Here is a 17,736-nt window from a genome sequence, read left to right on the forward strand (position 1 = left end):
TCACACCCAGCAGCAGCCTGCGGACCGATGATGTCAGTGTTTCTGGGCTGTAGGAGTTCGTGTATCACCATGTGTTCCGACACAGAGTGAGTGAGTAGGCCTACTGCTGCTGCTGCTGGCCGTCAGCAGGCAGAGGAGAGAGGAGAGAGGAGAAGAGGAGGGGAGGAAAAGTGTGTTTACACAGACGCCAAACTGCCTGGGGAATCGTCGGGGAGAGGAAGTCAGCCGGCTCTGTGTCTGCCTGCTCCAACTTCCTGCTCAGAGAAAGAAAAAGCCCAGGATCCTATTTCAGTCCAGCACAACTGTGTAGACCAGAAGTAAAGCATGGAAAAACAAGGAATCACACAAGCTTCACCGTAAAGTTACAGAGGGAAAACACCGAGCCACAGATCGCAGGTAACGTAAACATAATCTTGCTTTTGTTGGCTTGTAGAGCGAAATATATAATATAATGCATGATTAGCACTATAGCGACTGTATTCACATGGATTATCTTAAAGTAAAGTTTTCTCCATGTGTTAAACTCTTCGGATTGAGTGTATTTGTTAAGTTTAAAGCAAAGCAAGGTTTAGATGCGGACATAATTGTGTCGTCTTCCGGTCCGAGCAACATCTTGAAAAATGAGTCAGTGGGGCAGAATAGTGATCCAGACCTCTGTTCGTAATAACAATAAGTAAAGTAGTGATCCAGACCTCTGTTCGTAATAACAGTAAGTAAAGTAGTGATCCAGACCTCTGTTCGTAATAACAATAAGTAAAGTAGTGATCCAGACCTCTGTTCGTAATAACAGTAAGTAAAGTAGTGATCCAGACCTCTGTTCGTAATAACAATAAGTAAAGTAGTGATCCAGACCTCTGTTCGTAATAACAGTAAGTAAAGTAGTGATCCAGACCTCTGTGTGTAATAACAGTAAGTAAAGTAGTGATCCAGACCTCTGTGCGTAATAACAATAAGTAAAGTAGTGATCCAGAGTAACAGTAAGTAAAGTAGTGATCCAGACCTCTGTGCGTAATAACAATAAGTAAAGTAGTGATCCAGACCTCTGTGCGTAATAACAGTAAGTAAAGTAGTGATCCAGACCTCTGTGTGTAATAACAGTAAGTAAAGTAGTGATCCAGAGTAATAGTAAGTAAAGTAGTGATCCAGACCTCTGTGCGTAATAACAGTAAGTAAAGTAGTGATCCAGAGTAATAGTAAGTAAAGTAGTGATCCAGACCTCTGTGCGTAACAGTAAGTAAAGTAGTGATCCAGACCTCTGTGTGTAATAACAGTAAGTAAAGTAGTGATCCAGAGTAATAGTAAGTAAAGTAGTGATCCAGACCTCTGTGCGTAATAACAGTAAGTAAAGTAGTGATCCAGAGTAATAGTAAGTAAAGTAGTGATCCAGACCTCTGTGCGTAACAGTAAGTAAAGTAGTGATCCAGACCTCTGTGCGTAATAACAATAAGTAAAGTAGTGATCCAGACCTCTGTGCGTAATAACAATAAGTAAAGTAGTGATCCAGAGTAACAGTAAGTAAAGTAGTGATCCAGACCTCTGTGCGTAATAACAATAAGTAAAGTAGTGATCCAGACCTCTGTGTGTAATAACAGTAAGTAAAGTAGTGATCCAGAGTAATAGTAAGTAAAGTAGTGATCCAGACCTCTGTGCGTAATAACAGTAAGTAAAGTAGTGATCCAGAGTAATAGTAAGTAAAGTAGTGATCCAGACCTCTGTGCGTAACAGTAAGTAAAGTAGTGATCCAGACCTCTGTGTGTAATAACAGTAAGTAAAGTAGTGATCCAGAGTAATAGTAAGTAAAGTAGTGATCCAGACCTCTGTGCGTAATAACATTAAATAAAGTAGTGATCAAGACCTCTGTGTGTAACAACAGCAAGTAAAGTAGTGATCCAGACCTCTGTGCGTAATAACAGTAAGTAAAGTAGTGATCAAGACCTCTGTACGTAATAACAGTAAGTAAAGTAGTGATCCAGACCTCTGTGCGTAATAACAGAAAGTAAAGTAGTAATCCAGAGTAATAGTAAGTAAAGTAGTGATCCAGACCTCTGTGCGTAATAACAGTAAGTAAAGTAGTGATCCAGACCTCTGTGCGTAATAACAGTAAGTAAAGTAGTGATCCAGAATAATAGTTAGTAAAGTAGTGATCCAGACCTCTGTGCATAACAGTAAGTAAAGTAGTGATCCAGACCTCTGTGCGTAACAGTAAGTAAAGTAGTGATCCAGACCTCTGTACGTAACAGTAAGTAAAGTAGTGATCCAGACCTCTGTGCGTAATAACAGTAAGTAAAGTAGTGATCCAGACCTCTGTGTGTAATAGTAAGTAAAGTAGTGATCCAGACCTCTGTGCGTAACAGTAAGTAAAGTAGTGATCCAGACCTCTGTGCGTAATAACAGTAAGTAAAGTAGTGATCCAGACCTCTGTGCATAATAACAGTAAGTAAAGTAGTGATCCAGACCTCTGTGCGTAATAACAGTAAAGTAGTGATGCAGACCTCTGTGCGCAATAGTCAGTAAAGTAGTGATCCAGACCTCTGTGCGTAATAACAGTAAGTAAAGTAGTGATCCAGACCTCTGTACATAATAGTAAGTAAAGTAGTGATCCAGACCTCTGTGCGTAATAACAGTAAGTAAAGTAGTGACCCAGACCTCTGTGCGTAATAACAGTAAGTAAAGTAGTGATCCAGACCTCTGTGCGTAACAGTAAGTAAAGTAGTGATCCAGACCTCTGTGCGTCATAACAGTAAGTAAAGTAGTGATCCAGACCTCTGTGCATAATAACAGTAAGTAAAGTAGGGATTCAGACCTCTGTGCGTCATAACAGTAAGTAAAGTAGGGATTCAGACCTCTGTGCGCAATAGTCAGTAAAGTAGTGATCCAGACCTCTGTGCGTAATAACAGTAAGTAAAGTAGTGATCCAGACCTCTGTGCGCAATAGTCAGTAAAGTAGTGATCCAGACCTCTGTGCGTAATAACAGTAAGTAAAGTAGTGATCCAGACCTCTGTACGTAATAGTAAGTAAAGTAGTGACCCAGACCTCTGTGCGTAATAACAGTAAGTAAAGTAGTGACCCAGACCTCTGTGCGTAATAACAGTAAGTAAAGTAGTGATCCAGACCTCTGTGCGTAACAGTAAGTAAAGTAGTGATCCAGACCTCTGTGCGTAATAACAGTAAGTAAAGTAGTGATCCAGACCTCTGTGCGTAACAGTAAGTAAAGTAGTGATCCAGACCTCTGTGCGTAATAACAGTAAGTAAAGTAGTGATCCAGACCTCTGTTCGTAATAACAGTAAGTAAAGTAGTGATCCAGACCTCTGTGCGTAATAACAGTAAGTAAAGTAGTGATCCAGACCTCTGTACGTAATAGTAAGTAAAGTAGTGACCCAGACCTCTGTGCGTAATAACAGTAAGTAAAGTAGTGACCCAGACCTCTGTGCGTAATAACAGTAAGTAAAGTAGTGATCCAGACCTCTGTGCGTAACATTAAGTAAAGTAGTGATCCAGACCTCTGTGCCTAATAACAGTAAGTAAAGTAGTGATCCAGACCTCTGTGCGTAATAACAGTAAGTAAAGTAGTGATCCATACCTCTGTGCGTAATAACAGTAAGTAAAGTAGTGATCCAGACCTCTGTGCGTAATAACAGTAAGTAAAGTAGTGATCCAGACCTCTGTGCGTAACAGTAAGTAAAGTAGTGATCCAGACCTCTGTGCGTAAAGGCTACTCCAGTCCTGGATACATCTGTAGGAGAGACGCAAACAAAAGACGACCGCAACTGTTTAGAGATGCTTCTCTTTAATATTGGGCCCCTGTTGAATTTTCCACCGTCTGAGAACAGGAAGAGTGCAGATTTAGTCATGGCTAAGTAATGTCTGCACACACCATCTAATCTCATTAGCAGTTTCCGTTCAGCCAACACTGGATGGCTTTGTGCGCACAGCGAGACGTCTCAGTCCACGCATCCGCAGCAGGGCTCCTGATTCCCGACCAAAAACCACCACAATGATCCTGTAATATTCCTAGAAAGAGTTACACCATCACAGCTACCTCATTGTAGGGGATAGTATCCCTGTGTTGCTGGGCATATCACTCTAATATTCAAATAAGGTGAGGTTATCACTTAAAGCTCTGCAGTGGGTAGAATTGGAGCAAATATGATTACAAACTGTTTTTTTGTTTGTTTGTTTTAATACAATAAAACGGTCATTATATCATGACAGTAGTGCATGAGACAGGTAATCTGAAAAAAAAAATCATGTGCCTCTGTGTCCTCCGGTGCTCCTTACGGCATCTGCAAGATTTCACAGACCGGAGGAAAGCACCCAATCAGAGCTGAGCTGGAGCCTGTTGTCTCTGAGCAGCTGTCAATCACTCGCGAACTCCGATCAAACAGTCAAACTAGGCAGCGCTGAGTAAATATGAATCAATATTCTGTTACTGTAATGCTTATTTCTCGCCTCAAAAATTTTCAGAAACATCTTGTAGTGTAATGTTTTGCTGTAAAATGAGAAAGTTTGTGTCCCGGCAGTTATGTTGAGATCAGTTGAGGAAATACCAAGCACCGCCAACCAGCCAGAGCAAACTTTCTCATTTTACAGCTAAACAGTACGCTACAAGATGTTTCTGAAAATTTTTGAGGCGAGAAATAGGCATTACAGCAACAGAATATTGATTCATATTTGATAAAGCCTAGTTTGACCGTTTGATCAGAGTTAACGAGCGATTGACAGCTGCCTCCGTTGAATGAACAGTCAATAGGAACGCTCTCTCTGAAATGACCTGTGATTGGTCAAAGTCTCCTGTCATGGGCCAGATTATTTAAAACTTGAAAACAGAGCCATGAGGAGGTGCAGAAGTCTAGTTTTCTCTCAGAAAACTTGAATTACAATATGCTGAAAGCTTATTATGCAATGTTTGCCCAATGATGCCAAAAACATTCTGCCTACTGCAGGGTTAATTGTACTTTATGCTTAAAATCTGATTTCTGTTAGAGGTATTTCTGACCTACAGTAGCTGCTCCATACTTTCAAGTCCCTCTATGCTATTTACAGCATCTTGCAAAGGTGAATGTTTATAAGTCACACTGGGCTAATTGTAGACCTGTCAGCTCAGCAGCCCTGTATTGGCAAGCTTTACTTTTCAAAGTGTTTAAAGCCAAGCTGAAGTCTGGGTTCAGATTGGTTTAAAGGGTGGAGCTGTGGAAAGGGGACAACCATTTTTTCTTTTGACCTCTCCCTTTGGGATTTTAGTGGGAAGTGTGGCAGGACTGGGGAAATGCTCCCCTGCTGTGGGATCCTCTCTCCTCAACATTTGTCCTTGGAAGTAGAATAGGAGGAAGTCCTGACTTTGACAGGTTTGTAGTTTCACATGGCAGATAGAAAACTCAGGGGATAGCTTGTGTCGGAAATGAGTTCAGCCCTCCCTCTCTCCTTTCTGGACGGAGATACGTAGTTTGTTGAAAGGTCTGTTATCATCGTTTTTTAGCATCAGCCACTAATCACTCCTCACATCCACAGATAAGACAGCAAAGTATACAAGATGAGACTCAGTCAGGTCCATCTAAGGGCTGTGTGTAGTGCCCGAAACCATACCTGATCAGCTTTTTTGTTTTTGATACCTGACTTTGAGGAATATAGATTTGCTCAGAGACGGGAGGTTCCAGCTCGGCTCTGATTGGTTGCTTTCCTCCGGTCTGTGAAATATTGCAGATGCCGTTAGGAGCACCGGAGGACACAGAGGCACATGATTTTTTTCAGATTACTTGTCTCATGCACTACTGTCAGGATATAGTGTTTTATAAAAAATTACTTATTTTAATCATATTTTCTCCAATTCTACCCGCTGCAGCTTTAACAATAGAAGTCAAACTGCTCACACAAGCAGCTGAAGAACAAATCTGGATTAATACAAATTTGTCTAAAATTGTTAAAACTCTGATTTAAAATGATAAATATCTGTTTAAAGAATCAAATCAATTACGAACCTGATCAGGCATTTAATACCAACTTTTGGTACTTGACAGTTTCTGTTACTTAGTGCTACGGACTAATTACAGTTGGTAACAAAAGAGTACTTGAGTATGAGCCTATCTATACGCGTCTCTCCGGTGTAGGTCTGCAACTAACTATTATTTTCATCATTAATATAATTTTCTCCATCTCTAAAAAGACCATCACAGTTTCTCAGATTCCAAAGATTCTTCAGATAGTTTGTTTTGTCCGATCAAAAGTCCAAAACTCAAACATGTTCAATTTAAAACAATACAGGACTAAGAAAGCGGCAAAACCGCACATTTAAGATGCTGGAAAACAGCAGAGTTTTGTCATTTTAGCTTAATATATGACTTAACGATTAACCGATTATCTAAATGTTTGCCAATTTATTATGTCATTCAACTAATTGAACACACACACAGACACACACACACACGCACACACACACTATTAATATGTGAGCTCTTAGTAGGCAGACAGGAGCTTCGAGACTGCACATTCCTCTATTAAAGGAATAACCCACCCTGGGCCCGTCATACTTCCTGTGGAGAGAGGGCCAGGTTGAACCGCAGCATATTTCTGGCTTGAGCTGTTGTTCCTCCTTATATTTTTTTTTCTCTGCTGCTGCTACATTACACTACACTCTTTAAAACACACTGTTCTATTCATCACCGGTCTACTCTTCCTTACACCACATGTTACAGGCTGTTTCCTCTTCAGCTAGTAACATAATTAAGTCTGTATGCAGTGAAGCACCAGGGGTGTAAATCACAAGCTTCATCACGATACAATATTATATTGATTCTTTGAACAACGATACGATATTTGCTCATATCACAAAGTCTGCCACGTTATGATTTTGATTAAAGTCAGGGGCCTGCTATCGATATATCATATGTCCATTTAACACAATCGGTTACATTTATATCAACTCACAAAAAGGAACTAAAATCTGATTTGACATTTTTATCTCTAGGCTCTTCCAGACATTTAAATGAAAAACAATCTATTCTTTTTAATAAATAGAATAAATTTAGAGCTGTTGCACTATAAGGTGCAACATTTCTCATGTTTAAGTGTTTTTTAGGTGCGCTTGGATGGAAATTGTGACATAGACGTGCCATGGGAATTTCTAAATAAAGGCATATCTTAAAGATAATATGTTTTGATGTATGCCATAAAGATGTCAAAACGGTCATTGTTATAAATGTATTGAAAAATCAAAAAATGTTTAAATGATACCCAGCCATAACAGTATGCCATAGAAGTCATAGTATAGTATGTCTAAATGTTATAATATGTATATATATCATGTGTGAGAAGGGGGTGGGGTGTCTGTGAATTTGATTGGATTAAAATTTGAACAGGTTCAGGTGTTATCAAATGTATGTACATATTTTTTTAACCTTTAGCGAGCCACACAGAAACGGGTAGCGAGCTACTTGTTGGAGATCCCTGGTATAGTATGTCGTAAAATACGGCATAATAAGTCATAGTACAGTATCTCATAAGAAGTCATAGTATTTCATAAAATGTCATAGTATAGTATGTCATAGATACATGACATAATGTCATGTCCTCATACCACATCATATGATGAGTTTAAATATGACCAATGGGGGTTTTGATGTTGAGTGCTCCGTTCCATCCGAGTCAAATGTTTTCACTCACGATGATCATGTCTTGCTGCAGGTATGGACAGTGCGATCACTCTGTGGCAGTTCCTGCTGCAGCTGCTGCTGGACCAAAGTCACAAACACCTGATATGTTGGACGTCCACAGACGGAGAATTCAAGCTCCTGAAGTCAGAGGAAGTGGCCAAGCTGTGGGGGCTACGCAAGAACAAGACCAACATGAACTACGACAAGCTGAGCAGAGCCCTGCGCTACTACTATGACAAGGTGAATTAAACTGGCTACGGTTAATGTGCAGGAGCTGCCTCTGTGTGATAGTCCCACTAGTCATTTCATTGCAGCTTTGCAACTGATGGGACGTGAAGGCACGTGAAAGGAGCGTAGTACCATGACAAGTTCTTTGTTGTTCTGCTCTTAAAACCACAATCTCCCCTGATAGTCACTTCCACTTCCTCTTTCTCAAAAAAATGCAGAGTAGAAATCCGGCTGTGATGTAGCGCTCTAACACAAAGTATCAGTATGTTTCAGTTTGTCCTCGCTGGAGTGAAATGCTGTCGTCATCCCTGTGATAATCAACATTTCTAATGTTATTACTTTGTAGATTTATCAGTTTGCTGATTATAAGAGTTCTCCTCTTCAGTAATGGTGTTTGTCTGTTTTACAGAACATCATCAAGAAGGTGATTGGCCAGAAGTTTGTCTATAAGTTTGTGTCCTTCCCTGAGATCCTGAAGATGGACCCTCAGGCGGTGGAGATGGGCCTGGCTTCTGGAAGGTTTCCCCTTCAGGAAGGAGAGGTCTCAGAGCTGGAGGTAGAGGTAGAGGAGGAAGAAGAAGAGGAAGGCGAAGAGGAGGCCCAGAGGAGGACCCTGGCAGCCCTGGGGGCGCAGCAGTGTCGGAACGACTACCTCCGCTCGGGTCTCTACTCCTCCTTCAGCATCAGCTCCCTGCAGAACCAGCCTGAACTCCTCCGTGCCCTGAGGGAGCGCCAGGAGGAGCCGCGCTCCGTCATCCGCTTTGGCAACAACGCCAACGAAAGGAGCTCCCCTCCCTCCGCCAAGCCCGAGTCCTATGTCTCCCCCAGGTTGTCCAAACTCCATTCCCCGTCCTCTCCACACACCCAACCCTTCCGGCCCGGCCGAAGCTGGAGCCCCGCAGCCAAGGAGGAAGAGGAGGACTCTGACCAGAGCGCTCAGCCCCTCAACCTCTCCTCTGGGCACAGGGAGCGAGCCCTGCAGCCTCCCGAGAAGAGGAGCAGCAGCAGTGGTAGAAGTAGCTCTACTAGTAGTAGTAGTAACCAAGGAGATGGACTCCCTCCAAAAAGCAAAAAGCCCAAAGCTCTAGAGATCTCATCCCCGTCCCTGCTGCTCGCAGGGACTGACATCGGCTCCATCGCCCTCAACAGTCCAGCACTGCCGTCCGGCTCCCTCACTCCTGCCTTCTTCGCAGCACAGGTGAGATGATTTATCTGAATAATACATCACTATAACTTTAACTCTGGGCCACGCAACCAAGATTGATAATGGCACTTTGTGCGTGACGTGTGTGTGTGTGTGTTCTGCTCATGTTCAAATAGATCTCCTCTGACACAACTCTGGTGGTTTAGAGACTCAAAGTTATGATTATCAGCACTCAAAGATAGGGTCGACGATGTTTGAAAGCTAGCGTAATTTGAAAGTAGAATCGCCTAAGGAGCTCCGTCTAAATCCCCCCTTTACAGGATTATAGCGGCTACAGATGACGGCTCTTTTCCGGTCCTTTTTCAGAGCTCATAAGTAATCGATCGCTGTCGGAGTGTAAAGACGATTTCAACCAATATAACAAATAGTGTATACTGGATAACATCGTCAACCCTGCCTTGAAGGGAGCTGGTGACCCATTCAAGGTGTTCCCCAGCATTTTGCTCAATGTATACTGGAATAGGATAAATACTGTTAATTAATGTTAGCATGATGACCCCTCTAAAACCTTCATCTCTATCTAGTCCAGACATGTTTATTCACCCAATGCTACTATTTGACACATGTTTACAAGCTATCTTATTTCTGCTCTCAATAATTTAAGGTAGACCGGAGATCTTGTCGCTCTGTGCCAGCCACAGCGAAAGCACAGTGAGCCCAATAATAATCAAATCTCAGAAAGAAAGAGAATAATTCTGTGATGCTATCTGTGTCTGTCCTGTCTGTGCGGTGGCCTGGCTGGCCACAGGGAGTTGATGGGATTTATCCAGAGTATGATGTCAGTGTCCCTAAAGTGGTCAGAGAGCAGCAAGAGACATCTGACACAGCCTGGCATGTGTTGGTGGAAAGACTACTGCTATATTTATTTAGTATTTATTAAGTAGTCACTTGAGCCAAAACTCTCTTAAGAAACAAACAGAGAAAAGGAATGAAAAAGGTACATTTGGCATGATTTTAGTGTAAAATGTGCACGGGCACTTTCATGGCAGAAAGACATTTTACATAATTTTGAACAAATGCAACTTAATGAGTCATTGTCTGTGTTTGGTTTGGGATTAAACTTTCCAAATAATTTCTATAAACAGCTCTGTGTGGTAAAAGCCTAAATACTGCCGGAATGTTTATGCGCTGCAAATAACGGGGCTTATAGAAGTATGTCTGTACTAAAATTAAAGTTTGAGAAATTAAAGTACACAAGCAAATGTAGATTTGATATATTATATACAGTGTATATATATAATACTTTTTTCATGGCATACTATACTATGACTTTTTTTTCGACATCCATTGATTTTTTTTGACATGCTATACTGTAATTTTTTTTATATACTATACTATTTCTTTTTATGACCTTATTTTCGACATACTATATTGTTAATCATAACTTATTTTGACATACTATACTATGACTTGCGACATTTTTCAACATGCTATACTATGATTTTTTTTCAACATACTACTATGACTTTTTTTTACTTTTTTTGACATAGTATACTATGATTTTGTTTTTTCAACATGCTATACTATGACTTTTTTTGAAATACTATGCTATGTCTTTTTTCAACATACTATACTATGACTTATTTTTTTATATACTATACCGTCTTTTTTTTTGCCTCGTTCTACATACTATACTATGACGTCTTTAACTTTTTTTTCCAACATACTATACTATGACTTGTCTTTAACTCTCGGTACTATACTATAACTGTATTGACGCTTCTCAACATACTGTAATATGAATTTTTTTTTACATACAATACTACGACTTTTTTTAGACATTATACTGACTTATTTTTGACATTCTATACTGTGACTTTTTTACTCGTTTTTCGACATACTATACTAGGACTTTTTTTTCAACATATTAACTAGGACTTTTTTTCGACATGCTATACTATGATTTTTTTTCGAAATGCTTTACTATGACTTTTTTTGACATACTATACGATTACCTTTTTTTTACTCGTTTTTCAACAAACCATACTATGATTTTTCCCCGACATACTATATTATGATTTTTTTTACTCGTTTTTCGACATACTATACTAGGACTTTTTTTTTACGACATATTATACCAGGACTTTTCTGCGACATGCGACATGCTATACTATGATTTTTTTCGACATACTATACTATGACTATTTTTTATATACTATACGACTTATTTTTTGACATGCTATACTATGACCTTTTTTATGATTTTTGTTTTTTACCTCTCTTGGTTTTTCAGTCTTAAACATCATGACGGCTGTAAAGTGGATTCAGGTTTTACGGTACTTTAGTGTGTTCTTCCACAAGTTTAGTGTCCAAATTAATCCAGCTGTGACATTTGTTTGTTTTGGTCTTTGTCACCACAAAACTCCAAAGGCTCTGCTACAAGTATAAACTGGTATTTAACAATGTGTTTCAGTTAATAATGACTCTGCCACATCAGAGGTTCGTCCACATGTTGAGAAAGCCATTAATACTACACTCACACTGTCTGTTTATGAGGGCACAAAAAGTGAGATCAGAGGCAAACAAGCAATTTACAGGAATCTTCTGCAAGTCCAACCTATGAGAGGGGGGTGGGGGGGAAGAGGCCCTAAGTGATGCCATATGCTCCAATAATTCCATTAATAATGGGAGCAGGGCTGGGTCCCTCTGCAACACTGGCTCACTTCTCTGAGGTGACACAGGGGAAAGTAGGGGGGAGGGGGAGAAAAGACCAGGGGAGAGAGGCAGAAATTGATTTCATATGTTTTCTCTCTAGTTGGCGTTCCAAGTGCTTTATGACCCCCACCTCCCTCCCCCACCCCACCCCCCCCGCCCCCCCCAATGAACAACAACCCCCACCGTCCACCTCCTCCTCTCCTCCCCACGTCACCCCTGTATTCTGGGGAGAAACCACAGACTTCCTTCCTGCTCCGTCAGTTTGTTTTTCCAAACGCCGATACACGTCCATTTACCATTTCAGCATGTTTTGCATTACCGAAGCCCTCAGAGCAATGCTCCTCTAACCAGTGGGTCTCTTGTGTCTTTATTTTACTTCACTGGTTTCTCTTATTTACACGAAGCTTCCCTCCCTCTGTGTTCCTCTCCTAACAGACTCACTCTGGTTTGCTGCTGGCTCACAGTCCGCTGTTGTCAGGCATCCACTTCTGGAGCAGTTTGAGCCCCGTTGCTCCGCTCAGCCCCGCCCGGCTGCAGGGCCACAGCTCCCTCTTCCAGGTAAGAAGCACACACAGGTGTAGACACATCGGGTACAAAAATAGCATGAGATGAGATCAGAAGGTGTGCTGAAAACGATTGTTTACTGGTAGTGTTTGAAAGCCCAGGAGGAAGTTGTGAAGCTGCACAGGTAAAATTAGCGCTGCTGCAAAATCCCCGTACTTCCCAGCAGTTGTTAAAATCAGCTGAGTCGGCATTATGCCAGGAGATTAAGATGATGGAATTTCCAAATATTTGCAACAGGTGGGCTCCTTTTATGAAATCATTTGTTTCTTATACCCATCATGTGGGTCATGCTCTGTTATGTCCTTAAAGTTAAGTGCTTGTGCAAAGCAAGTGCCACTCTTGATCTTCTAGATCTTGCATTTTTCATGCAGGTATTTACAGAAAGCACACATAAAACAATATGTTTTTGAGATCTGCAAAAATAGCAGACACTTGTGAAACTAGTTGCGACTTAGTAAGCAGGTCCAGAAGAGGTGTCCTGTTTCAGCGCTTGTGAGAGGGAGAGGAAATCCTGTGAATACTTCCTGTTTGAGCCCAGGGGAGCTAGTCTGAACAGGGTGGACTGGTTTGAGAGCTGCTCCTCATTTGTGAAACACACACCACACCCCCACCGCACACACCGTACCGGATTCTTTGTGCACAAATAATGTTGACTTCTCCTTCTGTTGTGGAGGTGCAGGGCACAGAGACGAGAAGGAAGAGACACAATGAATTAAAAAAAAACAGGAAACCAGAGCAGTGACAATGCTGCAGTTCCTTACCGGAAAGCTGCTTTCATAGAGCCTCCGTCCTCTCCTCGCTAACTCTCAGCCCCTTTCTCTTCCTTCACAGTTCCCCAGCCTCATCAACGGACACATGCCTATGCCGCTGCCAAACCTGGAAGGAACACCCTCATCCCTGCTCCTGTCCCCCACCACCCACAGATCCTGATCCAGGGTCTGTGAAAAGAACTCCCATCTTCATCCATCTCGGTTCTCACCATCATTGTCATCATCAGCAACGATCTCTTGTCCGTGTTGTTAAATTTTGCTTCAGTCCTACGAGACAGTATGTGACCTCACTTTTTTGCACTTGAGTTGCTTCAGATTCCAGTGGTTGAAAGCACTTGGTAAAAGCCATACGCCACGATGTCTGTGAGACGTCTGGCTCTTTGTGATAAAGTACAGCACATTTCCACATGACCCTGTCCACGATGGACAGTAGTGACGTGCAGCTAGCTGCAAAAGGCTAGCCAGCCGCTCATTCTGTGTAGAGAGCTTGGTTGTTTTAATCTTGTAAAAAAAAAAAAAAATCTCCTTTTTTCCTTAAGTGTTTATCACAATGTGAAACTAGTTGTTTCATGTGTGGTATTGTATGTGTTGTATGCACTATGCTTCTCAGATAGTACCGGCTGTGCCTTGTTGTCCTATTTTTCTTTTTCCACAATCTTTTAATGAAGACGAGATTTCAAATCAATGAAAAAAACCTTTGTAACATGTTCTTTTTTTATACTGGACTTGGTATACAGTTTGTATTCTGTATAATTTTGTATTGTGAAAAAAATGTCTTGTCATTTTCAATAAATAAAGCATTGAATGCTTGAGCGCAGTGCCTTGAATTACACATCTTAAAGTAGCTGAAGTGTCTGTGCAAGAGGAAAAAAAACAACCAGTTAAGGTGACTTCCGTTTAAACTTTAGATTTAATTTTCTTTACTCTGGAAAAAAAACAAATATGGGAGGGCATCTGCAACGAAATCCCACACCAATAACAAATATCAACAAATAAAGTTAAAGAATATCATACAAAACATCTTTTGTAACACTGTTAAATAGACTTTGACTCAGTATCGTATTCACTAGGGGCAGGACTATAGCTAGTGCTCCCTGAATTAGGAGTTCAGTGGCTGTGTGCTTCCTCATACAACAGAGCAGGCATGCAACAATGATGGAAGCAATCCAGAAAACAGGGATACATTTTTACAGTTGATGGAGATGGAGATGGGAATGGCAGAGAGGAGAACACATCTGTCATGCACAGAGGCAGCAGATTCCAACACACGGGATTCACTTTGCATCTCCTCTTTGCAACAGACTGGAGGAGATGAAGTGTCAGATTGAGTTAAATATTTAGGTTTCCAGAAGAATTTAGGAAGCGTAACTAATCCTGTAATGCCCTTGTTATTAATTCTACGTTGCCTTTTTCCTCCTGCATTTGTTCATTGGTCACGACAGGGACCGCAGCACCCTGGAATGATATGCCAGCATCTGACAAGAATGTGTTTTTTTTGCACAGGAGGTTGGCAGCACTACTCTCATATTAGCCTCCAGTTGGGACAAAATTATCAGTTATATCAAAGCTGGCCTCAAAAACCTTTTGAGTAAACGGTCACAAATGATTTGTGCAGCAGAGAACAGCACCGTCCGACAGATAAATCAAAACCTTTTGAGTTGCTACAGAAACATCCCTCTGCTTGTCTGTGTGCATTACATACCCACACATACTGAGGAGCTTTGAGGTGGTTTCTTATGTATGAAAATGTAAATAATGACAAAAAGAATCACTTAAAATACCACTTCAAAAAAAGAGAAATTAACAATCTATACACATTGCATGTACTCATTAAAGTGACTGAGCCAGTTAGAATTCTAGACAGTAGTTGGATTTAGCAGCAAATTCTCTTCTCAATAAATATAGATGTACAGTATATAAATGTCTCTTTTGGGCCAGGTTCAGGCCAGACCTGGAAATGGGGTCAGTCGCACTGTGGACAAGTTTCCCAAGTATCTTGGGGGGGAGTGATGATGATGATGCTCCACGCCAACATCCATCTCGGGTTACTGATCCATCGGCAAGACTGCACAGGTAGCAGATTCTTCCCAAATAAAAAAATGACAGTCCAGAGAATCTAAAACAGCATGCTTTGTCTTCTGCTCTTTCCGTTGCCTGAGGGGAGACAACGAAAGAGCATTAATCTTTGTTTATATAAACTGGAAAAACAAAGTTTGGAAACTTGTGTTTGGTGGATTATTTCTCTGTTGTTACAATGCTAATTGGCATTGTATTTTACATCGTTGGAAAGCCTGTTTATTTACCTTCGCAATGATGTCCAACTTGTAAGGATCATGTATTTGTGGGATGAGCAGCACAGCTGATTATGTGGGGAGCGCCCAAGAAAAATTTGCCAAAATGCTCCGTCAATGGTAAACAGTGGATTCTCCTGTTGGTATTGACTCTTGTTTTGAGTTGTTTGGTGGATTAGATGATTGAACTCTCTATCAGTAACAAGGAACAAACAAGACATATTGGCAATTTTACACTTTATTCATTTAATACACCGTCAGGAGCCTCAGTAGCGGTGGAAGATCCATACGCAGCCACAACAGCCTGGCACCTCCTCCTCATGCTGGTCACCAACCTGGTCACACGTTGCTGTGGGATGGCATTCCATTCCTCAACCAGGATTGGTTGCAGGTTAGCCAGCGTGGTTGTGTCGGTCACTCTAACACGTACAGCACGCCCAACCTGATCCCACATGTTGAATTGGGTTGAGGTGTGGACTCTTGGCAGGCCGTTCCATTCTCTCTACTCCCACATTGTGGAGGTAGTCTGGGATAACCCCGTTGTCTTGGAGGATGAAGTTAGGTCCCAGATTGTGGAGATATGGGATCGCCACTGGCTGCAGAATCTCATCCCGATATCTCACTGCATTGAGATGGCCTTCAATGATGAAAAGCCTTGTTTTGCCAGTGAGGGAGAAGCCGACCACCAAAAGCTGTTACTCGATCGGTGCAACAATCAGCATAGCGTTCTCTGCGTCGTCTCCATACTTTGACCCTGACATCCAACTTTGGCAGACAGAACCTGGACTCGTCACTGAACATGACATTCCCCCTCATGTTCAGGTTCCATTGTCTGTGTTGTCGACACCAGCGCAAACGGGCCTGACGGTGAAGGGCAGTCATTGCAGGCTTCCTGGTAGCCTTATGAGAATACACTTCTTACCATTGGCAGAGCATTTTGGCAAATTTGTCTTGGGCGCTACCCACATAATCAGCTGTGCTGCTCATCCCACAAATGCATGATCCTTACAAGTTGGACATCATTGCGAAGGTAAATAAACAGGCTTTCCAACGATGTAAAATACAATGCCCATTAGTATTGTAACAACAGAGAAATAATAGACCAAACACAAGTTTCCGAACTTTGTTTTTCCAGTATAGTTTACAGCAGGGAATGTTAGAGTCAGACACTGTGGGCCCCCACCCCAGAGACGACATTGAAATATGATATTATTTATAAATAATGAATATCATTCCTCACCTGACTCAGGGTATGATGAGTTCCGGTAGCCAGGATCTCTCTGCAACTGGACTTCCTTCAGTGTGAATATGGATATGCCTGCCAGACGTAAAGAGTCAGTCAGTAAAACAGACATCAAATCTTGGCAGGAGAATTGTGTCTTTGATTTGAGGCTGTAACCTATCATCACTGCAATGTCCTTCAACATGTCATTGTCTTGTTAGAGTATGCCATAAAAAAGTCATAGTATAGTATGTCGAAAAAAAGAGTAAAAAAAGTAAAAATATAGTATGTTGGAAAAAAAGCAAAAAAGCCATAGTATAGCATGTAAAAAAAAGAGTCATAATATAGCATGTCGAAAAAAAAGTCATAGTATGGCGAAAAAAGTCATAGTATAGTATGTCGGTAAAAAAGTCAAAATATAGTATGGCAAAAAAAAGTCAAAATTTAGTATGGCGAAAAAAAAGTCATAGTATAGCATGTCGAAAAGAGTAAAAAAATTCATAGTATAACGAAAAAAAGAGTAAAAAAAGTCAGTATAGTATTTCGAAAAAAAGTCAAAATATAACATGTCGAAAAAAATTCATAGTATAGTATGTCGTTAAAAAAGTCAAAATATAGTATGGCGAAAAAAAGTCATAGTAAAGGATGTTGAAAAAATTAGCAAAAATAGTCATTGTATAGTATGTTAAAAAAAAGGAAAAATAGTCATAGTATAATATGGCGAAAAAAAGAGTTATAAAGTCATAGTATATGTCGAAAAAAAAGTCATAGTACAGTATGTCGAAAAAAAGTCATAGCAAAGTATGTCGGGGAAAAAAAAGCCATAGTAATGCATGTCGAAAAAAAAAGCAAAAAAAGTCAAAGTATAGAATGTCAAAAAAATAAATTTATAGATAGTATGTTGAAAAAAGAGGAAAAAAGTCATAGTAAAGTATGTTGAAAAAAAAATTATAGTATAGAATGTTGAAAAAAAGTAAAAAGAGTCTAACTATAGAACGTTGAAAAAAGGTCATAGTATAGCATGTCGAAAAAAGAGTAAAAAAAAGTAAGTAGAGTTTGTGTCGAAAAAAAGTCAAAATATAGTATGGCGAAAATAAGAGCAAAAATAGTCATTGTATTGTATGTTAAAGAAAAAAGGAAAAATAGCCATAGTA

The 17,736-nt window shown here is 40.6% G+C and overlaps 2 protein-coding genes and 1 long non-coding RNA gene across 3 annotated transcripts in view; 1 reads left to right on the top strand and 2 right to left on the bottom strand.

Moving 5' to 3' along the window:
- On the top strand, window positions 1-13,879 carry LOC119486616 (ETS domain-containing protein Elk-3-like). Its single transcript, XM_037766861.1, has 5 exons — window positions 1-396; window positions 7,680-7,888; window positions 8,286-9,074; window positions 12,171-12,293; window positions 13,131-13,879. The coding sequence occupies exons 2-5, from the start codon at window positions 7,682-7,684 to the stop codon at window positions 13,227-13,229; spliced, it is 1,218 nt and encodes a 405-aa protein (XP_037622789.1). The 5' UTR covers window positions 1-396; window positions 7,680-7,681; the 3' UTR covers window positions 13,230-13,879.
- Window positions 2,128-2,685, bottom strand: LOC119486617. Its single transcript, XR_005206565.1, has 3 exons — window positions 2,647-2,685; window positions 2,377-2,456; window positions 2,128-2,302 (listed from the first exon to the last, which is right to left on the bottom strand). It is a non-coding gene; the product is annotated as an uncharacterized LOC119486617 (long non-coding RNA).
- Window positions 13,880-13,960: 81 nt separating the features above from the next.
- Window positions 13,961-17,736, bottom strand: part of LOC119486615 (cyclin-dependent kinase 17-like) — a 41,556-nt gene continuing 37,780 nt past the window's right edge. The window contains exons 16-17 of the mRNA XM_037766860.1: window positions 16,601-16,678; window positions 13,961-15,223 (exon numbers count right to left, since the gene is read on the bottom strand). Coding sequence (XP_037622788.1) covers window positions 15,186-15,223; window positions 16,601-16,678 — 116 coding nt within the window. The 3' untranslated portion in view covers window positions 13,961-15,185. The remainder of the gene's footprint in view (window positions 15,224-16,600; window positions 16,679-17,736) is intronic.

The sequence above is a fragment of the Sebastes umbrosus genome, chromosome 4, assembly GCF_015220745.1.
Source record: "Sebastes umbrosus isolate fSebUmb1 chromosome 4, fSebUmb1.pri, whole genome shotgun sequence".
NCBI lineage: Eukaryota > Metazoa > Chordata > Actinopteri > Perciformes > Sebastidae > Sebastes > Sebastes umbrosus.